This window comes from Canis lupus, chromosome 14 (assembly GCF_003254725.2).
Source record: "Canis lupus dingo isolate Sandy chromosome 14, ASM325472v2, whole genome shotgun sequence".
In the NCBI taxonomy this organism is placed as follows: Eukaryota; Metazoa; Chordata; class Mammalia; order Carnivora; family Canidae; genus Canis; species Canis lupus.
In genome coordinates, this window is record NC_064256.1 from 23,413,768 (window position 1) to 23,437,795 (window position 24,028).

Below are 24,028 nucleotides of genomic sequence, written 5' to 3' on the forward strand. Positions count from 1 at the left end.
GAAACATTCTCTAGGTTAGATATGTTTGCCGGTTGCCCATAAAACAAGTCTGAATAGAGTGCAAAAGATGAAATCATGTAACAGAAATCTTAGAAAGCCCCAAATATTTGTCAGTTAAAAAGACAAAGGAAATTTTAAAATATTTAATCAATGAAAACAAAAAGACAACTTAGAATTTGTGTGTGCAGATAAGGTAGTGCTTCATGGAAAATTTATATATGCATATCTAAGAAAAGGAGAAAATTCTTAAATCACTCCTAAACTTCTAGCTTAAGAACCTAGAAAAAGAAGAGCAAACCAGACCAAGAACAAGCAGAGGAAGGAATTAATAAAGAACATAGCAGAAGCCAAAAGAACAGAAAAATGTTAGAGAAAAAGCAGTGAAACTAGAAGTTGGTTCTTTGAACAGATCAACAAAGTAGACAAACATTTAGCTAGACTGACCAAAAAAAGAAGACACAGATTAGCCAGATCAGCAGTGAAAGGCGTGAAATTACTACCGACCTCACAGAACTTGAATGTATTATAAAGGAATATTATGATCATTTTTATGTCATCACTGTAGAAACTAAGATAAAATGGATGAATTCATAGAAAGACACAAGCTATTAGAAAGACCAATTGCGAAAATTGATTTAAGAACAAATAGAAAATATAAATAGACTTCTAATAAGCAAATAAATGGAATGAGGAATTAAAAACCTTTCCACAATAAAAATCCCAGGATCACATTCGGTGAGTTCTATCAAATATTCGAAGAACTAATGTTCATTCTTCACAGACTGTTTCAGAAAATAGAAGAGAAGGGAAAACTGCCCAATTTGCTTTGTCAAGGCCAACGTAATTGACTCCAAAGCCAGGCCAAAGACATCTCAAGAAAATAAAATGGCAGATCAATCTCTCTTGACCAAAGAAGCAAAAATCCTTCATAAAAAATTAGCAAACCAAATCTAGCCACATATAAAAAGGATTTTATACCATGAGCAAGTGGAATTTATTCCAGAAGTCCAAAGATGATTTAAGATCCAAAATTCAGTTAATGTGTAATACACTAATAGAATGAAGACCAAAACCATATAATCATCTCGTAGAGTCAGAGAAAGCATTTGCCAGACTCTCAACACCCATTTGTGATTAAAATCTTTTAACCAGGAAGTAAAAAAAAGAACTTTTTCTGCCTAATAAGGGGCATTTATGAAAAAAACCCTACAGATCACATCCGATTCATTTTTTTTTAATGTAGCCTCCATAATCAAAATGGGGCTTGAACTCATAACGCTGATATTAAGAGTTGCATGCTCTACTGACTGAGCCAGCCAGATGCCCCATCATATTCATAGTCATTCATTTCAGTTGTGAAAGCCAGAATGTTTTCTCCCTTAAGATCAAGAACAAGGCAATGTCCTCCACTGTCACCTTGTCACCACCTCTTTTTGGTATTGCATAGTAGATTCTAGTCAGTACAGTCAGGCAAGAAAAATAAAGACATCCATATTGCAAAGGAAATGGTAAAGCTGCTTTTATTCACAGATAACATGTAGAAACTATATTTAGAAACTGATAGGAAATATGCAAATACACAGTACTAGAACTAGTAAACATGCTCAACAAGATTGCAGGATACAAGATTAGCATACAGAAATCAGTTATACTTCTAGATACTAGATGGGAACAGTCCAAAAAATAAAACAATTTATTACAGTTGTATCAAAAAGATGAAAATATTTAGGAATAAATTTAGCAAAAGCAATCCAAGATTTGTGCACTAAAAACAGCAAAACATTGCTGGACAAAATTAAAGATTTAAATAAATGAGAGATTTACTTTGTTCATGGATTAGAAGATTCCATATTAAGATGGTAATTCTCCCCAAATTGATCCATTATAATCCCTATTATAATTCCATTTATTTTGTTTTTGGTAGAAATTGACAGGCTAATCCTAAAGTTTATGTGGAAATGCAAAGGACCTAGAGTAGCCAGAGTATATATATTTTAAGGATTTATGTATTTGTTTTAAAGAGAGAGAGTGGGGAGGGGGAGGGGGAGAGGAGCGGGCTCCCTGCTGAGTACAGAGCCCAAGCGTGGGGCTTGATCTCACAAACCCGAGATCACAACTGGAGCCGAAATCAAGAGCCAGACACTCAACTAACTGAGCACCCAGGTGCCCCCAAAACATTTTTGAAAACAAGATATTTGGAATATTTATATTATACAGTTACAGTACTTCTTACAGATTTACATTAATGAAGTTAGCAAAAGAAACACACATAAGGAAGTGAATCAAAATTGTGAATCCCGAAATAAACCTTTATATTTATGGTGGTTGATTTTTCACAAAGGTACGAACACAATTGAATTGGAAAGGACAATGTTTCCAGCAATTGGTGCTGGAATAATTATATTCATATGTAAGGGGGGAAAAAAAACAAGTCCTTGGCTGTCACATAGAGAAAAACTAACTCAAAATGAATCATAGTCCTAAATGTAGGCTTAAAACTATTAAACTTGTAGAAGATCTTGAATTAATTGGGAAGCCATTTTAGATACAACACCAAAAATAAAATCATAAAAAATAATAATAATAAATTCATTAGGTTAAACATTTATGCTTCAAAAGACGCCATTAAGGGAATGAAGAGACAGGTTTCAGACTGGAAGAAATATTAGGAAATCCTATATCCAGAATATATAAAGAACTCTTAAAGATCAATTAGCAGAAAGACAACCCAACTTAAAAATGGAAAAGGCAATTTAATAGAAGTTTTTCACCAAAGATATACGCATGGATGGCAAATGACCACATGAAAAATTGTTCAACATGATTAGTCACTAGGCAAATGCAAATTTAAACCATATACTACACCTACACGCCCAATACAATGACTATAATTTAAAAGACGACAGTGCCAAGTATTGGCAAGGATAAAGAGAATCTGGAGCCCTCAAATGTTCTTGGGAACATAAAATGGTACAGCCACTTTGGAAAATAGTTTGGTTTCTTTTAAACTCAATCAGAAACAGCATACAGCCCAGCAATTCAGTGCCTAGCAATCTCTATAAGAAAAATGAGAACACCTGTCTAGATTGAGACATGTCACAAAATGTTTATAGCTGAATTAGTTTTATGAATTTAGTTATTATGAATAACTAAAAACTGTGGGACACCTGGGTGGCTCAGCGGTTGAGCATCTGCCTTTGTCTCAGGGTGTGATCCCGGAGTTCCAGGATCGAGTCCCACATCAGGCTCCCTGCATGGAGCCTGCTTCTCCCTCTGCCTATGTCTCTGCCTCTCTCTGTGTCTCTCATGAATAAATAAATAAAATCTTAAAAAAAATAAACCTGGAAAATGTCCACATATGCATGGATTGGTAAATGGAGAGACAAAATGTGGTGACATACTATTCAGCAGTGAAAAAGGAGCAGTGCACTGAATGTTGACATATGCTATGATGCAAACGAACCTCAAAGATGTTTTACTAAGTCCAGAATCAGCAAACTTTTTCTGTGAAAGGCTAGATAGTAAATATTTTAGGGTTTGTGGCCATATAATCTTTGTTGCAACTCTTCAGCTCTGCTGTTGTAGTTTGAAAGCAGCCATAGACAATATGGAATGGACTTCGTTATGCCCAATAAATTTTATTTACAAAAACACATGACAGGCTAGATTTGGCCTGCAGATTATGGCTTGCCAATCTCTGCTAAGGAAAAGAAGTGAGATGGCTAAGACTGCATATTATATGGTTGCATTTAATTTTGAAATGCCAGAAAAGTCAAATTTATGGAAGAAGGAGAAAGTCCACTTGTGATTGTGTGTGGCTGGGAGTGGGGCTGGAGGAGTGGTGATTGGCTACAAATACAGACTCAAGGCAGATTGCGGGCAGGGTGGGGAGGGTGATGGAAAAGGTATAAAACTGCATTGTGATTAGTATTGTGCAACTCTACAGAGTGATTAAAACTTCCTGAATTTTTACCCTTACAATGAATGAAGTGTTAAGGGAATATAAATTATACTTCAGTAAAGATAAAAAAGGAATAGATGTAAAAGACTGGTGGATTTTCCATGGTATATCATGAAGATACCAAATGCTTTATGATATATAAAGAGGCTACCAAATGATAAAAATACATTAATAAAGACAAAAAGTTAAAAAAGGAATAGTTATAATAGATGACAGAATTGGAATTTGAGAAAATTATGAAAAGCCAAAATTATTATTGAAAGTCGTATTTTTAAAAGTTGAATACTGCTAAAAAATTTATTTAAAAGATAACTTTTGAGTAAAAGCACCTGTATAATCTGCCTCCACTTTGCTCCAAGTTTATGAGAATGTGATGTGAAAATTTTTTTTTTGATGTGAAAATTTTTTAAAGAAATAGGCAACTATAATGTAGTTACATTTGAGACCAAGAAAACCCTTGCAGACCATGAGTAGAGAGGAAGCCCTTAGTAATGAGTGGATATGATTCTGTCTGGCTCACAGAAATCTGGGTCATGTGGGCTGAGGCTTAAAAAGTGGGTTTGTAAGCCAAATTTAAGAGAGTGTAGATTGCTTGACATTTTAAGAATGCCAAACATGTCTTAAAAATGGTAAGAGTTTGGAACTGGGGTGTCTGCATAAAGCAGGGAACTGGGACCATGTTTCTAGGCCATAAAACTAGACCTGAAATAACTCTACTTGACACTGTTGGCGTTTTCCTGTGGGCCAAAGAGGCAGCTGTGCAAAAATGGGAATAGTAACCATATGTTGTGTGTAGATGTGGCATCTGGAATAGAGCTCTAGCCATGTGGAACCAAAGCCCCCAGCCTTTCTAATTTCAGACCTTCTCTGGAGCTATGCAACTCCAGAGGGATAGTCTGAGCAACCATGAAACAACATGGCAGGAAAGAGCTCACGAAGGATAAAACTTCCACGTAAGGTGTGTCTGTAAGGAAGTATTTTAGGACATGTAAGGAAATCTGTTATCATAAGAGACCGCAGATACATTAAGTTAGATCATTTACATCCAAGGAAATAGAAATAAGAACACAATCTCAGAAAAGCACTTAAAAATAAGAATGTTTAAGAATTTCAAGTGAAATGGTAACTGGCAATAAGGAAAGGAATAAACAAGAACGAGCAGAATGATAAAGCACCAGTTTACAAATCTTGTAAACGACAAAAATTGATGAAATAAAAAATAAAAAAACCTCTTTGGTAGATTAAATTCACATAACAGAAGAGAGAATTAGTGAATCAAAATCTTAACTGAGAATTGCCAGTGTGGAAGAGCAAATCTTCTAGAATATAAGACAAAAAGATAATTTGAAAACATGAAAGAGAAGCAATGTGGAAAATAGACCGAGTTAGGAGTTCCAGGTGGTAAGGATATTCTGTAATCATCAGGAAGAGAAAAAAATTTTTTAAAGGTTGAAAGTTTGCTATATTTGGAGAGCAATTTAAAAAGTCCACCAGTTTCAAGGAGGATAAATTAGGAGAAAAAAGATTTCCACCTTTAGGTATAGTATAATAGAATTGTAGATCAAGGGAACACACATACACTTTCTTGCAATTAAGACAGAAAAGCAGGTTCGCTACAGCAGAAATGGCAGATTATCAGTAAATTTATCAGATATTACAATTGATACCAGTGTACAGTGAAGTTTGTGGGTTGTATTCAGGTTAAGGAAATGAATCCAAGTGAGGCATTTTCCTTTATGAAAAAATTACTTTTCCTCTTTTGAGTTATGTTCACTGGAGGGTTGTCAACACAGCTAAGCCAATGAATGTGCAAATGTACTTTTCTATTTGTTAGAAATGTGGTTCCCTGCTTATAAAACACAATTTATAAAGTTCACCTCCTGCCTATGGTGCCAGACTAGGATCCTATCACTCTTACACTCTTGTGTTCCCTTTGAGTGAGCATGCTAATTTCTTACAGTACTCAAATTCCAGCTGCTTTTACAGGTTCTAGCTCCTCCCCTTGTCCTAGCTAGGGCTTCCAGTGGTGGGGTGACTTCCTTGGTGAAGTGATCTGGGAGTTTCCTTCTGTTTCTTACCACCTTCCTCGCTCCTTAGCTGCTATTTCTGACTCCTCTGGAGTTAGAGCTTAGGGGAAAGAGGAGGAGGTTATGGGGAAGAGAAATGCACCTCCTTGACTGACACTATTGTAAGATGCCTTTACATTCCCTGGGCTTGACAGATTTTTAAAACTGACTTTCTTTTGTAGAGTAATGTCATGGGGTCTCTGGAGATCCCTTGTTGTTATACATCTCTTACCTACTGTTCTGTCTTTCTGGGTTTGTGAGTCCCTTACTCTGTCCTTAGCCTCTAGAATCATAGAAATAACAATCAGTTTCTCAGGTGCTAAGTCCGTTCTCCCTTCTAAATAGCCCCCTTATGTAGAACCAAAGAAAATTCTGCACAGCTCTTGCACTCAGATTTCCTAAGTGGATCCTGGTAAATTTTCATCCTTTTCTTGGGGGGTGGGGGTGGTTTCTGGTGAATGTCCAGGAGTTAGGCTGATTCTAATGCAACAGTAAATCTCTATCATCCTTGCTCGACATTCAAGTATCTAGAGTGGAACTCAGATACTAGTCTGTCCTGTCCTCTTATCTGTAGGGAACATAAATCGATCTTTCCAAGTTGCTTCATAAAAATTCCTTTCTCTTCATTTGAGGCAAAGGAGGAAGTATTCCCTCTCAGGTCTGGGATTTTATTTTTTCCTACTTACAGTGTAATAAATTAGCCTTTTACTGTTCGTGGATGCTGGCAGAAGGCATGAAATGCCTGGATTAGAGACAGTGGACTTTGTTATTCCCAGCACAGCAAATATCAAGATTATCAAGTTTGCCTTATTTCTCCTGAACCAAATCCCATGGGGTGATGGGGAGAACCCAAATGGATTCATGCACATAAAGTAGATCACATTATAGGAGAGGAATACAGAACTTTGGGGAATCGACCATTTTTATAGTAAGCAGTTAGCAAACCTGCTCTTTATCCCAGAGGGTGCATTATAAGAAAGAGCATAAATAATATTGTTGTATTGTTGTTTTGATATATATATACACACATATATTTTTTTTCTGTTTTACTATTTCTGGTTTTGATAAAAAATTGAAAAAGGTGGATTTGCCATTCTTAAGACCTTCAGTGGAAGTACGAAAAAAGCATGGGTTGTTTCCTTATCTCACCAATAAGCTTTTCTTTGATTAGTAGGATAGCTTTTCTTAGATGGAACCATCTGGAGTGGTAAGTGAAATGATTAGGGATGTTTCTCACATATAATCAAAAAATATAAATAGATATTATGGATGTGGTCTTCCTTTTTTAAGTAAGCAAAATAGTTTCCTTATATACTTTCTGCCCCAACATTTTGTTAATTTTTTATATTAAAAATTTTCTAACATAGTATACCAGGGAGAAATAATTGCAGTAATGTTTTCTCTGGACCTAAAAGACAAGAGTCTGAAGAATTTTGATTATCCCTTTGAACTCAAAAGAATTATGTGATAAACTTTTAAAAAAATATAAATATTTATCCAATAGAGTCTAAGTCCATATTAAATTGAATTAGAAAGATATCTTTTCATTATTTAAAATTGTCTCCAATAAGAAGAATTTTTTTTTTCAATAAGAAGAATTTTAAAGGTCATACAAACTGCTTGTCAAAACAGTAGACACTGATGAGTAGGTTAGTATGTTAACGGCTTCATCAAATTTTTGTTCATCTTGCAATTCTTCAACATTAAGAAAGGAAATTACTTTGGAAAGTGGCTGTAGATTATGAGCTAATACATAGGGACTGGTAATTACTTGCAGTTGAACATTAACATAGAATTACTCCCCACAGTGTTGGTAGGTAATAGGAAGAGGTTATAAATTAAAAGCTAGAGGACTGAATCTGCCACTTATTAGCTGTGTTACATTACATTGGGAAAGGTACTTTATTTTTGAGAATGTGTCCTCACCTGTAAAGTAAATACAATAAACTTATGGGATCAGGCGAGTTTGTGAACCAAATGTTTTTTAATTGTTAGTCTGGTATTGTTATTAACATGCCTCTGTTGACAAATATTCCTTATTGGTGGCTCTAAGTATAATTCCGTATTAAACCTTACATGTAAGGTCCCAAAGCTAGCTGTATCTGGGGATGAATTTGTATGTGGGAGTATCTTTGTCTGTTCCTGGGTTAGCGGGTTTGTGTAAGTCTGCACATGGTGGGCGAGGCATACCTTGTCTATGGGCATGCAAGGGTTGAGGTTCATGCAGGTGACCTATCCATGTATACATTCTTTGCTTGTATCTGTGTTCCTTATTATATATGTTTGTGCATGCATATGCCTGTGTTCATTTCATTGGGCTGAATGAATAGGAATTAGTCCATTAGGGTCTGCCTATTGGCACTTTGAAACAACAGAAAATAACTAATTATTTGTATTTATGGAAAGATTGTAAGAAGTTCTAAATTTTTATTTTTAGTGTTACATTAGGTACTATTGCATTTTAAATTCCTTTGAACACTGACAAGGGATGTAATACATAAAATTTGTTTTTAGATTGCAGAACCTTTGTTTTGAGACATTTGATCTTTATAAACACTAAAGTTTGTCACATATTCCTTTGTTTCATATAAAAGGGAATGACAGCTTGAAATTCATGACTTCTCAAACTATATTTTCAGAAAAAATTGCTGGGTTAGTATCTTTTGTAGTTGCCGCAGGTTTATTTTGTTGTTGTTAGGTTAGCTGTTGTCACATTTTTCTAAGATTTTGTTGTCTCCCTGTAAGTTATTAACTTATTTCTTTAGGCAATAGAGAATAATGGTTAGGAGAGCAGACTCTGGAATTCTACTTCCTAAGTTCAAATATTTGTTTCACCACTTAACTGTGTGACTTTTAGCAATCTTTTTAACTTTCTACCTCAGTTTTCCTCATGTATAAAATGGGGATAATAATAGTACCTATTTCATATACTTTTATTTTAAAATGAGATGATTTACGTAAAAGCAAGTGGCTTCTCATTTTTTTTTTCTTCTTTTCCCAAAGCCCCAGGACACTGCTTCCTTTCCTACTGCTACCTCTTAGTCCTTTTAAGTTAAGATTTCTCATTTCCCCAGCCTACTCTGAAGTAGAATTCATTGTGAGAAATCTTTCTTTTCCTTTCACTATCAGAGGCAAAGGTACTCAAACCCGTCTTTTGAGGCTGTCTTGTTTTATTTTGTTTTTAAATTTAACAATAGTGGGGGAAACTAATAGGACAGAAATAGCAAATGAATAGGGGTGATGTTAACTAGGTTTCCAAAAATTTACAATGAAATGTATTCCTAGTTCTCAGATTTTAAGAGGGGTCTGAGTTTTCTTCATCTAGTGTCACAAATGTTTTAGTCATTTCTTTGTATTTATGCTAATTCTTCTCTCTACCCTTATTATTTCTTCTTTGCGACCCAGGGACACTTATTCCCTGGCTTTTTTAAACTTTGGAGCTCATGTGCTTGAAACTCCTTTCATGTTTAAAGAGGTTCCTCTCTCCTTCCCTCTTTTTTTTCTTTCAGCTTTAGTGAGCTATAATTGACATATAACATTGTGTAGGTTTAAATTATATACGGCATACTGATTTGATACATGGATATATTGCAAATGATTATCACCATAAGCTTAGTTAACACATTCATCACCTTGCATAATTACAGTTTTTATCTGTGTATTGAGAATTTTTAAGCTCTATTCCCCTGGCAACTTCCAAATTGCGGTATTGTTGACTGTAGTTACCATGCTATACATTACATTCCAGAATTTACTCATCTTGTAACTGGAAGTTTGTACTCTTTGACCACTGTTGCCCATTTCCTGTCCCCTATCCCATCTTGGGCAACCACCAATCTGCTCTTTGTTTCTATGAATCTTTTTTTAATATTCCACATATAAATGAGATCAAACAGTATTTTTCTTTGCTGATTTATTTTACTTACCATAATACCCTCAAGGTCCATTCCTAATTTTTTTCCAAGGCCACAGAGTAGCTAATTAATATTTAGAAACACAAAGTTGGATGAATCTACAGTTTAGTTTAAGAAGTCCAGTCAGTAGAACTTAATGTAAATGAAGGTTGTGTGGGCATTTCATCAGAGTGACCCGGGGTGGGTAGGTCCACGGAAGTGAGGACCAGGAGCTCCTGTGCAGTGTGATGGGATGTGGGCCTGCAGAGGCTGTTTTGGGCTGAGCTTCAGAGCTGTGGATGAGGTGGGGTGGGTGGATGGATGTGTGCGGAGTTGGGGGATTACAGTTTCCTTCTGCCCCTTCCTCCCAGAGACGACTTTGTGTCTACTTCCCCCTGGTTCTCAGGTCAGCTCTATACTGGCTTCAGATGGCTGTGGGCTCTTGAACATGACAAAACTATGGAATTTGAGAGAGTTTGGAGTTGTTAGGTAGGTCTGTCTGTCTTCCAAATGTGGTTGTAAACAGCACAGGAACCACCTTGTTCTGAAGCAAAGGAGGACTTCCGGTATTTGGCTTTCATTTTACATAGTTCTTAACTAGAATTTGTAATCTGAGTAAATACGTTTAGGAAGATGGTTCCCTTTTACCCTAATCTCTACTACATTGAAAACAAGAATGTAGCTATGTAATATTTCAGAGATGGGTAGTATTCTGTGAAAAGTGTAAGGTTGCACAGTTTAACTGGGTAATCCAGACAAAATAAGGCATATGTGTACCATGGTGGATGCTGTTTGTTTTCAGAGATTTGTTAAGACAGTTAAGAACAAAAACTTTTCTGGCTTATTTTGCTCTCTGAAGGCCTTTAAAAAAAAATAGGGTGATTAGGATTGATCAATTTTCAGATTATTGTTGTTTATTTCTGAAGATTATTTTAGAAAGAAAAAGTACAAATTGCCTTGATTAATCTCTAGGCATTATAGGCTCTTCTGTACAAGCACTTGCCAGTTTTGAAACAACACTGAAACATCATTAATATTCAGAAAGCACTTAATTTTATACCTCTGTCCTAATTAAATGACTTGTACAATTTGAAATCCTATTTACTTTTTATCATAGAGAATAATATGTCCTGATTTATGATTACCTACTAATTTTGATTCCTTTTCTCATGAAAATTAATGTTCTCTAGAAGAAAATTGTGTTATTTCAACAGAGAACAGGGAACACAAACATTAACATGGATAATCTTACTTGTGTATCTTTGCAACAACATTGCATGAGAGATCCATAAGCTACAAAGAGCTTTATAAAGCTGAAGGAACCTAAACAACAACAAACACAACCGACAACTGAAGGAATCTAAGGATCTTAATATAAAAGAAAGGACATAAAGCATTCCGTCATAAAGATGCTTTATTTCCTTTCACGTTGTTTGTCTTCTGTTTGCCATTGGTAAAATGAGGTTTTCTAGCAACCTATATACTTTTCCTCTTGAGCATTTATAGGCTTTAGTAGCAACTGTCTGTTTTGCTCTTTATTGCCATGGTTATCCGAGGTAAGTATTTAGCTAATATTAAAGTACACTGTATTTTTCCTTTATGTCCTTGAGGAAATCAATATATTCTACAGACTTGACTTTGTGTTTACACTTTGCCCAAGTAGGTAAGGTAAAACTGAGCTCATTATAGGTGTTCAAGAAATAGCTGTTAGTTGATTGATGTCATCTTTTCTACAAAGAAAATAATGCCAATATTAAATAATTTCCTCCAAGTTGCTAATTATTCCCTTATAAGATGCTCAGGCATGTTTTATTCCTGGTCTGGTATATTTGAAGCAGATTATACATCATCTAAAATATATTAGTTTCTTTGAATTCCAGCAAGGTAGGTGTTTAATATAAATTGATTGTTTGAAATTTACCCCCTGGCAATACTTATGTTTCAGTTTTTGAACTTATATTTAATTTTGAGGAAGTTTATTCTGCCACAATAAGTTCTCAGGAAGATGGCTCACAGTGCTAGGATAGAATCCTCTTATCTGCTAATATTGGCATTGTGGGCTCTGCGCAGTTGGAGATGGCTCTGGGGGTTGCATTTTTGTAACTGCACTCTGGACCAAGGGCTTCTAAATGCTGATGCATAGAGACTATACAGAATCACAAAAATCAGTCTGGGAGAGACACAGAGATCTGTGTTTGTCAGGACTTTGTGAGTTCAAGGGATTTTTTGTTTTGTTTGGTGGTGGTGGTGGGGGATTTGTTTCGTTTTTAGTTTCACAGATGATTCCAACGGACTTTGTGTGGGGGCCATTGCTCCAAACCAGAAATGGGCAAAAATTCAGTACACCCTTATCACATGCCAGGCACATGCATTTGACTGCATATGTGATCTTGTTGTTTTTTTTTAATTATTATTTCTTTCATCATGATAACTATACTGTTTAATTCCCATCTCCCGTTTTCCTTATCCCCCAACCACCTCGCCTCTGGTAACGATCAGTTTGTTCTTTATATTTAAGAGTCTGTTTCTTGATTTGTCTGTCTGTCTGTCTCTCATTCTCTTCTTTGCTTGTTTCTTTTGTTTCTTAAATTCCATATATGAGAGAGATCATATGGTATTTGTCTTTCTCGGACTGACTTATGTAGCTCAGTATTATATTCTCTGGCTCCATCTATTTTGTTGCAGATGGCAAGATTTCATTCTCTTTTATGGCTGAATAATATTTCAGTATGTATATATACCACATCTTCTTTATCCATTAATCTATACACAGACACTTGGGCTACTTCCATAGTTTTGCTATTGTAAATAATGCTACTATAAACATAGGGGTGCATGTATACCTTTGAATTAGTGTTGTTGTATTCTTTTGGCAAATACACAGTAGTTTAATGAATTTCAAGCCATATTGCAATAATGACTTTTCTCTTAAACCTGGGAGTCTTACCATTCCACTTAGGAGAATACACTCTAAGTTATATTTGTTTTTAAAAGTTATAAGCCAGTGTCCATCAACAAATGACTGGATAAAGAAGATGTAGTATATGTGTATGTGTATATATCTCCACTGTAATGTTATTCAGCCATGAGGAAGAAGGATATCCTGACATTTGTAACAACAAGGATCAGTCTTGAAGGCATTAGGCTAAGTGAAATAAGTGAGGCAGAGAAAGACAAATATTTTTTTAAAAAAGACAAATATTGTATGATAGTACTTGTATGTGGGTTCTAAAAAGGTTGAAATCATAAAAACAATAGCGTGCTGGTGGTTACCAGGGGTTGGAGGGTGGAGGAAATTGGAGTTGGTCAAAAGACACACACTACCAGTTATAAGATGAGTAACTTCTAGGGATCTAATGTATTGCATTTTGATTATACTTAATAATACATAATACTGTATTGTATATTTAGAAGCTGCTAAGAGGGTAAATCTCAACTGTTATCACTACAAAAAAATAATTATGTGGTGGGGTACAGGTATTAACTAAATGCTGTAGTGGCATCATTCGCAATATATAAAGATATCAAATCAACTCCTGTGACACTATGTCAAAATTATATCTCAATAGAGCTAGAAAGTAAAATAAAAGTTGAGTGATGAAAGAGTAATATGTACTAAGATATTCAGTACAAGTAAGTTGCTAATACTAAATACTTTGATTTTCCCCACGACCAAAAGATTTACAATTTTGAAATGTTTAGTAATTGATAATCCAGGTGCATTTTGTTTGTGTAAGATGGGAACTTAGAAACTAGTGTCTTCTCTGTATTAATATATTGGCTTTGACTTTAATCAGTTGATATGTGAAATACTAGTTTTTTGCCTTATAAAAAGTGTTTAAGGGAGAAGATATTCTGGGTGTACAAATCTGAAATAATGTGGTTAAGGTTAGTCTACATGTTTACCAAAACACTATTTAAATTGTACAAGTGAAGCATTTGTAGCCTATTTTTTTATTGAAGTATAGTTGATATATTAGTTTCAGTTGGACAACATAGTGATTCAACATTTATATACATAATGAAATGATTACCAGAACAAGTGTAGTTACCTTCTGTCACCAAAAATAGTTATTACAATATTATTGACTGTATTCCCTGTGTAGTACTCTACATCCCTATGACTTATTTATTGTATAACTGGAAGTCTGTACCTCTTATTTCCAATAGTTTTAATCCTAGAAACTTGGAAGAATAAATCATGTAGTGAAATATTCTCTTTTGAAACCTTTGAGGGAAAAATTATTTATTAGTATCCAAAAAAATAAAATAAGAAGTACTTAAAAGCTGGTATTCACTTTTGTTCTCATCTTATTTCTCCTCCCCTCTCCCCAAAGCAGATTGCCAAACTGAGGCAGCAACTACAACGTAGTAAACAGAGTAGTCGGCACAGTAAGGAGAAAGATCGTCAGTCACCTCTTCATGGCAACCATATAACAATCAATCACACTCAGGTAGGCTAACTTCTTGTCCACATTTGAATAATTCCTTTTAAAGAGTTCATTATAAAGGAGGAATCCATTATTTTAGGATTAAAAATTAATAATATAAATCCCTAGCTCTACTAAATTACTACTACTTGTTAAATTTGTTGCAAGAAGTTTTCTCCTCCTCTATGTATGTCATTTTCTTTTAATAATAGACATAACAGAGTGTAGTCGTCTTAAGGATGATTGCTACTAAAGTCCTAGCTCGTTCATGTATTAAGCAACTATGGGCATGATCTCATTTAGTCTTCCTAATAGTACCTTAACCCATTTATATCTCTTTATATATACTTACCCCTATTTTACATAAGAAATTGTGGATTAAAGTTCTGTTGGGGGTCCCTTCCCTCTTCCCTCCCCCAGGAACACATATTTCCTGTGGAATAAGTTTGGGAAATGCTGTTCTAGGCCAAATTCACTTAAAATATTGATATAAATTTTAGCAAACCAAATACAGTAGTATAGAAAAAGAAACCCAATTAGTGAATCAAAACAAATCTAGTCAGGGTGTTTCAGAAACAGAAGGATGATTCAGCATTAAGAGAGGTGTTAGTTTAGTTAATTGCCTCAGAAAGTCAAAGTAGAATAACACTTGATAAAAACTCAGTTTTCCTATGCGATAAAAACATACTGGGTAAAAATAGGACACTTCCTAATGTGACTAACTGCAAATGTAGGGAGATCTTAACAATAAAATAGTGAAAGCATTTCTGTTAAAAATCAAGTCATAGATGCACATAATTATTGATATTACTTGCTAATAGTTTAGAGGCTCTAGACAGAGCAGTAAGAGAAGGAAACAGTATCTGCATATGATGTGATTATATATTTAGAAAATCAGAGTGAATGAACTAAACCATTAAAACTGATAGGATAACCAATACCAAGTGTTGGTGAGGATGTGGCTCAACTAGAACAGACATATGTTGTTAATGGGAACACAAAATGGTACCACCACTTTGGAAAACAGTTTGGCATTTTCTTAAGAAGTTAATAAATGTACACTGAACATGGAACCCCCAAGTTCCACTCTTTGATATCTAGCCAAGAGAAATAAAAACATGTCCATACTAACACTTCTACATCAGTGTTCATGGAGGCATTATTTCAAATATCTATCAGTTGGTGAATGGATAAAACAATAATTCATAACATCCATGCAATACTCTTCAGCAGTAAAGAGAAAGGAACTACTGATACTTAGAAGAACATGGTTGAATCTCAAAAACATGCTAAGTGAAAGAAGTCAGAAGCAAAAGGCTACATAGTGTATGTTTTGTTACATTAAATTCTTGAAAAGGCAAAATTATAGAGACAAGGCGTTATCTTTTCTTCTTAATCTGGTAGAAACAATGTATTATTCTTATAACTATTGATTTCAAGCACCTTTTTTGTCAGAACCCAGGGCATCTATGGAAGACCTCTGACCTAACAAAAAAGACTTAAGCAGATGTTTCTAATTTATATTGAATTTTTGGGATTGTAGTTAGGTGTAAAAATAATTTTCTGCCATACAGATTGCAGTATTTGTAGGTGATGTATGAAGTATAGAATGTGCTTTAAAATAAGAACAGAAGAAAAATGGATATTTAGATGAAGCAAAATTGGCAGACGTTGGTAATTTTTGAAGCTGAATGATGTGCACCTGAGAGTTCATTATGGTACAGTGTTTAATTATGTTTATGATTATAATTTTTTTAAGATTTTATTTATTTATTCATGACAGACAGAGAGGGAGAGAGAGAGGCAGAGACACAGGCAGAGGGAGAAGTAGGCTCCATGCAGGGAGCCCAATGTGGGACTTGATCCCAGGTCTCCAGGATCTGGCCCTGGGCTGAAGGCGGCGCTAAACCGCTGAGCCACCTGGGCTGCCCCTATAATTTTTTATAACAAAAAGAAACTGAGAACTTCGTGAGATGATTAGATAAAATGTAAACATAGAAATCGGTAGTTTTCTCTCATACGAATGAAGGTAAACCACTGAACCCTCTATGTAGAATACTTCTAGCACTGAATGTGTGGGAAGTTTTCCCATACCAACCAACTCTCCCGACACCAACTGAGCATCTTAGAATTCAGTTACAACACTAACTACTAGAAATTGGCACGGACCCCACAGTTAAGGGCTTAGCCGCACAAGACTGCGCCTCTGCCCCCCCCCCCCCCCGCAGGATGCCAGTTTCAAGTCTCAGATTGTCATCTGTACTTCTGACCATCTGGAATTCCCAACAACCACTTCAGGCTCAATAATTTGCTATAATGGTTTCAGAACTCAGGGAATCACTTACGTTTACTGCTTTGTTATAAGGATATAATAAAGGGTACAGATGACAGATAAAGAGGTACATAGGGCAAGGTCTAGAAAGGTCGCAAGTGCAGGGTCTTCTGCTCCCATGAAGTTGGGGTGCTGCCATCCTTTTGGCACGTAGATACATTTTCACCAGCCTGGAAGTTCTCTGAACCCATGTTTAGAGATTTTTGTGAAGGCTTTATTTATCACATTGGCATGATCTACTATTAACTCACCAGCCCCTCTGCCCTCTCCAGAGGATGATGTGTGTGGCTGGGAATCCCAACCTATAATCATAGCTTGATCTTTCTGTTGACTAGCTCCCATCCTGAAGCTATCAAGGAGCCCATCAAGAGTCACCTCATTAGAATAGAGGACTCTTTCCTTCTATCACTCAGGACATTTCGAGGGATTTAGGGGCTCTGGGTCCCATTCCAGGGTCAGAAACAAAATATTGGTACAAAAGATGCTCCTAGCGTACCTGTCATTGAAGAAATGACAAGAATTTTAGGAAATATGTGTCAGGAACTAGGACAGATGCCAAATTAATTTTTCTTGTTATGTTACAATTCTTAATAACATGTTAGTATATATAAGAAAAATACTAAATGCTTCAAATTAGACTTAAAAGAAATATGCTAATTATAAGACTTTATTGAGAATATGAACTAGAAAATCGAGACCTAAATGGGAAATCTCAACACATTCATGTATAGGAAGGGAAGACTCAGTATTTTTTGAATAGCAGTTTCCCCAAAATTAATGTGCAGGTTGAGTTCCAACGGAATTTTAAGAGGAATTGTTTTGTTACTTGAAAAGTTGTTCTCAAGGGTCATATGGAAAACTAATGCAAATTAATAAAAAAGAAAACTTGAAAAGGCTTTTCCTATAAGATAGCAACATGTACTATAAAATATCAGCAATTAAAGTCAAGCTTTGTGTAGGGATTATCTGTTAAGAAAGAAATGAAATCAGAATCAAATCTAATATAGAACTCCATAAGAAAATCAAATATAGAATCATAAGTGTTGGCAGTTTGATTACTCTCGTAGGTAAAAAACAAAACCAAAAACAAAAACAAACAAAAAAGAAACACTACCTCACACCATACACAAAAGTAAATCATGTTAGGTTAAATATTTAAATATGAAAGACCATAAAAGTACTGAAAGAAAGATATCTGCTACTAAAGTAAACAGCACATGCATGACAAAGTTAAGTTAGTATGAAGACATCTCGTGCATCAATAACAAAGGATCTTAGCAGGCAGCAGTTCACGGAGGGCAGAAGCACAGCAGGAAATAGTATTCATGTGTTAATAATTAGCCCACCTGATTATGAATCCTATATAACAACTTTAATCAATCAAAATAAGATGGTGATCATATATTGTTTTTATTTTTACTTGTTCATCTTGATTTTTCTTATTTCCTTTCTGTGGTCTAAGTTCCTTGAGCATCAAAACATTTGTCTTACTCTTAACCATAGAGAACAAACTGATGGTCACCAGAGGGGAGGTGGGCAGATAAGTGAAACAGGTGACGCGGATGAAGAGTACACCTGCCTTGATGAGCACTGAGAAATGTAGAGAAGTGGTGAATCACCATACTGTACACCTGATACTATTGTAACACTGTATGTTAACTCTACTGGAATTAGGAAAAAAAAAAGTCTTGCCTTAGGCTTTCTGGTACCCTCTGTGACTGCTGTGAGAGGTGGTTAATTCTTGAGAACTTCCTCCAGAGGACTTTTGTAAACAACCTTAAAGCTGTTAAGTGAGTGTTATTGAACTTGATACATTGTTGCCATTATGAAATGGTTGACAAAATGGAAGTAAAAATACTAGAAGATAATTGTAACAGTGAAGGAAACAAATCTTTTAAATATGGGCATGGAGCTGTCCAGTAAAGCCACATGATACAGTTAACTGACTTGATTTCGACTTTTTACTGAAAAAAAAAACAGCAAAGGGAGAGAGAATTAAACAGTGTAGAAGATTCCGTCTGCCGCCCTACTGAAAAAGTGTATATGTTATGCCATTAAATACCTTTACACTTTGACATAAAGGATTATTTGGACTCTATAGAGTTTTTACCTTCTTACATGAGAACCTAAATTTCTGTATGTGAATCTGAATTTATAAATTGTATTTGAAGTGTTGAAATAACTCCATTCATTTGAGTTTCCATTTTCAGGTTTACTGTGCTCTTTGATTTCTTCTGTGTTTTTTGTTGTTGTTGCTGTTGTATGTTTGGGGGTTTTTTTGACCACAGAGAATCTGACACCATCTTATCTTACGTTTTGTAGGCTCCTGGATCAAGATCAGTCCCTATGCCGCTGTCAAATATATCCGTGCCAAAATCATCTGTTTCGCGTGTTCCCTGCAATGTAGAAGGAATAAGTCCTGAGTTAGAAAAGGTATTCATTAAAGAAAATAACGGGAAGGAGGAAGTGTCCAAGGTAAGGTTATGTGCCATGTTTGAATTCTCTTTTTTCCCTTTGATATTCAGAACTAGTCTTAAAAGTCCTTTTTTTCGGTTACAGCCTTATTAGAGCTACTTTGCATATCTGTAACTTACCCCTGTGAAGTGTACGACTCTTTGGGGTTTGTAGTGTATTCACACTTGTGCAACCACCACCACAGTCCATTTTACAGCATTTTCATCACCCCAGAAAGAAACTCTGCATCCGTTAGCAATTAGCCCTCATTTCCTTCCAGTTCCCCCAGCCGTCAGCAACCACTGATCTTTGTTCTCTGTCTACAACTTAGCCTCTTCTAGACATTTCATAGAAGTGGAGTCATGCGATACTTGGCCTTTTGTGACTGTTTTCATTCAGCACAGTGTCTCTAAGGTTCCATCCATGTTGTAACATTTCTCAGTACTTCAGTCCTTTTTATTGCCAAATACTCAATGTATGGATTTTATTTAGCAGTTATCAGCTGATGAACATTGTCTCGTTCCTACTTTTTGGCTATTATGAATAATGCTGCTACGAAATTCATATACAAGATTTCATGCAAACATGTTTTTCCCTTGAGGATATACCTAGTTGTGAGACTGCTGGTGTGGGAGCTCTTTTTTATTATAGCCATCCTGTTGGGTGTCCAGTCGTATCTCATCATGTAGCTATGCATTTCCTGAAGGCTAAAGATGGTTAAGCATCTTTTCATGTACTATTGGCCATTTGTAGATCTTCTTTGGGAATTTGTCTATTTAAATGATCATTTACTCCATTTTGAAACTGGATTGTCTTTTTACTATCGTAGAAATGCTTTAATAAAGTGTTTATTTTCTAGATAAAAGTTTTTATTAGATGTATGATTTGAAAATATCTCCCATTCTGTGGGTAGTCTTTTCATTCTACTTTCTTAATGATGTCCTTTGAAACACTTTCAATTTTGATAAAGTTTGATTTATTGCTTTTCTTTTAAAAAAAAAAAAGATTTTATTGAGAGAGAGCATGAGTAGGGGGAAGGTCAGAGGGAGAGGGAGACACCCCCCCACACACACACCCTCTGCTGAGCAGAGGGCCCTACATGGGGCTCCATCCTGGGATTCTGGGATTGTGACCTGAGCCAAAAGCAGGTCTGCTTAACCAACTGAGCCACCCAGGCGCCCCTGTTGTGTTTTTATTATTTTTATATTTGATGTCATATTTAGGAAACCATTGCCTAATCTTAAGGTCTTCTTAGATTTCTTGTTTTCTTCTAAGAGTTTTTAGTTTTAGCTTTTTCTTACAGTTAGGTCTTTGAACCATTTTGTTTTACTTTGTTTTAAAGATTTTATTTATTCATGAGAGACAGAGAAAAGCAGAGACATAGGCAGAGGGAGAAGCAGGCTCCATGCAGGGAGCCTGATGTGGAACTCGATCCTGGCACTCCGGGATCACGCCCTGAGCCGAAGGTAGACGCTCAACTGTTGAGCCACCCAGGCATCCCTGAACCATTTTGAATTTGCCAAAAATGCTTTATAAATTACCTCTGTCCCAGAAAAGAAATCTGGATATTGCTGCATGTGAGCCTGTATTTGACCACATTTTAAATATATGCTCCACAAAAGAAAGCATCGGGTAGCCTTTGACTTAACTATCTCTGAGATTTTTTTTTGGAGCCAAAATAATGATTTAATTTATGTCAAATATGTGTCTGATTCCTTTAAATAATGTGCAGGTTTTTAAACCGATTTAATTTCAAAATCCAAACAGTTCAGTTTTATATTTATAAAATTAAAAAGTAAGACTTTCAACTCTCAGTATTGCTTAGCAAATATGAGCATTATGCATTATTTCTTGTATATCATTCCTGATATGTGTGTGTATTCTAATACGTAGTGAATCATTTTATGAATATACCATAATTTGGAAATCCCCTGTTGACAGGCATTTAGATTGTTTTCAGTTTTTGTCATCATAAGTAGTGCTTTAGAAAACATTGTGTACTCTTGAAGATAATTTTCTGGCAGTGAAATTGCTGGACCAAAGCAATTTAGGTATGTTTTAAATTTTGATGAATATTGCTAAAATTATCCTCCCAAAAAGTTGTGCCATTTTACTCTTCCTAGATGGTCCATGTTAAAATTTTATCTTGTATTTATAATACTGTAAAGGAATTCTTTGGAAATTATGCCATCTCTTAGCTCTTGATCATTAAAATGTTTCCTTAATACATTAAGTAATGTTTAAAAGCATTAATGTAAGGAAATTTTTCAAAAAATTTCACTTTAGTGAAAAATCTAATTTTTTGAGGATGAAAGAATATCACAGATTTGCTGATTCCTTAAGAACGTCAAAACAAAACTGTACTAGGATATAAAACTTACTAACATAACCTCGAGAAAACAAAAGCACTAATTCACAAAGATACATGCACGGCTTTGCTTATTGCAGCATTATTAACAATAACCTCGATATAGCAACAACCTAAGTGTCCATTGATAGATGAATGGATAAAGATGTGTATTTACTATGTATAAACAATATATAAAATAAAATATATGAAAAGCATATATAGTTATATAATGTACACATACACAGTGGAATGTGACTCAGCCATAGAAAAGAATAAGATCTTGCCCATTTTTCACAATGGGAACGGACCTAGGGAATATTATCCTGTGTGAAATAAATCAGAGAAAAACAAATATCATATGATTTCACCTATATGTGGAATCTAAAAAAAAAAAAACAAAACAAATAAGCAAACAGAAACAAATCCATACATACAAATTGGTGGTTGCCAGAGGGGAGGGGAGAGGAGGTGGGGGATGGGCAGAATGGGCAAAGGGGAGTAAGAGATATATGCTTCTAGTTCTAAAACGAGTAAGTCACAGAGACGAAAGGTACAGCAGAGGAAATATAGTCGATGGTATTATAATAGCATTATATGGTGACACATGCTAGCTACATTTGTGGTGAGCATTTCATGATACATAGAGTTGTCAATTCGCTAAGTTGTACACCTGAAACAAATGTACATTGAGTGTCAGCTATACATAAATGAATAAATAAATTAAAAGTTTATGTAGTTCTGCTTTTTAAATAAATTGGATTTTAATTTTATAGTGGCCATTTCAGAATTACTTTAAGCTAACCCTCACACTTAAAAATACTAAAAAATACTAATTTTTAAATACTAATTTTTAGAATTTTTTCGATTGGTAAGTAAGTGTGCCTCAAAGTTTTAATAAAATGTCACATTAATTGAGCAGCCCAGGTGGCTCAGCAGTTTAGTGCCGCCTTCAGCCCAGGGCATGATCCTAGAGATCCGGGATCGAGTCCCACGTCACTCCCTGCATGGAGCCTGCTTCTCCCTCTGCCTGTGTCTCTGCCTCTCTCTCTCCCTCTCTCTCTCTCTCTGTGTCTCATGAATAAATAAAATCTTTTTTTTTTAAATGTCACATTAGTTGGGATTCCTGGGTGGCACAGCGGTTCGGCGCCTGCCTTTGGCCCAGGGCACGATCCTGGAGATCCGGGATCGAATCCCACGTCAGGCTCCCGGTGCAATTTTTTTTTTTTTTAAAGGGTGTTGTTGCTATCTGTTTTACAGAGAAGGAAACCGAGGCACAGTGAGGTTTATTTTCTTTTTAATTTAATTTATTTATTTATGATAGTCACAGAGAGAGACAGACAGAGACATAGGCAGAGGGAGAGGCAGGCCCCATGCCAGGAGCCTGATGCGGGACTGGATCCCGGGTCTCTAGGATCACACCCCGGGCCGAAGGTGGCGCTAAACCTCTGGGCCACCAGGGCTGCCCTGAATTGATATTTACATAATTGAATATTCTCTTTATAGTAGTCATTGTCAGGTTGTGAAGATGCTCTAGGTTTGATTTAATAGCATTGTATAGATAAATGCAGTTTTTGTTTCAGTAGTTAATGGTTTCAGCCTTCACTTGGTTGTTACAGAAAAAAAATTATATATTTTGAATCTTGCCTAATTTTATCATACTCCATTTTTCCCTCTGACAGTGTTTCTAAAAACTCTGAAACAAAGCCCAGAGTAAAAACAGTAAATAGTCAAAATCCGTTGTAAATAAGAGTATATTTGTTCTTTTTCTTAGCATTGCAGTCTTGCCTAAGTGATTAATATATAAAATTTTATTTGTTGATCTTATTTGTTGGCACACAGATTAGGAAAATGGAATAAGATTTATCTTTACGGCTGAAGCAGAGTATTTAGAGTCCACTGTGACAGAAGCTCTGCTTCTGTTTAATTAGCATGACATCAGAAGCACTAAACTATAGGTTCTTTATTTGTTTTTTTTTTAAACTTTTTTTAAAAAAGATTTTATTTATTCATGAGAGACATTGAGAAAGAGGCCGAGACACAGGCAGAGGGAGAAGTAGGCTCCATGCAGGGAGCCTGATGTGGGACTAGATCCCGGGACTCCAGGATCACGCCCTGTGCTGAAGGCAGATACTTTACTAAACCACCCAGGCATCCCTAGGTTCTTTATTTGTAAGGACACTGGAATAATGAGCTCTAAGGCCTTTCTGGGTCCTAAATACGGTTTCTGTGATGATAGTTTCATTTCTATTTCTTATTTTTGCCTCTCAAAACAATGCATTAGAACCAAGCCAAGTAGTCCTACAAAGATGGTTACCAAAACAGTTTTGAATTCTATTAACATCCTTTATGGAATAGTTTTGAATTACATTTTGAATTATATTAATATCTTTTATAGGATGGTAATAGAATAAATCTCTTTATTAGAAGTTTTGGGGGGCACCCCCGGTGGCGCAGCGGTTTAGCGCGGCCTGCAGTCCGGGATCTGATCCTGGAGACCCAGGATCGAGTCCCGCGTCGGGCTCCCTGCATGGAGCCCGCTTCT

The 24,028-nt window shown here is 35.7% G+C and overlaps 1 protein-coding gene across 2 annotated transcripts in view; it reads left to right on the plus strand.

Annotated features, from left to right (window-relative positions):
• GLCCI1 (glucocorticoid induced 1) overlaps positions 1 to 24,028 on the plus strand; it is a 100,377-nt gene that overhangs the window by 57,913 nt on the left and 18,436 nt on the right. The window contains exons 4-5 of one of the 2 annotated variants that reach the window (XM_025471244.3): positions 14,258 to 14,374; positions 19,005 to 19,157. In XM_025471244.3, coding sequence (XP_025327029.2) covers positions 14,258 to 14,374; positions 19,005 to 19,157 — 270 coding nt within the window. The remainder of the gene's footprint in view (positions 1 to 14,257; positions 14,375 to 19,004; positions 19,158 to 24,028) is intronic. The other variant, XM_025471245.3, reaches the window with a different exon arrangement.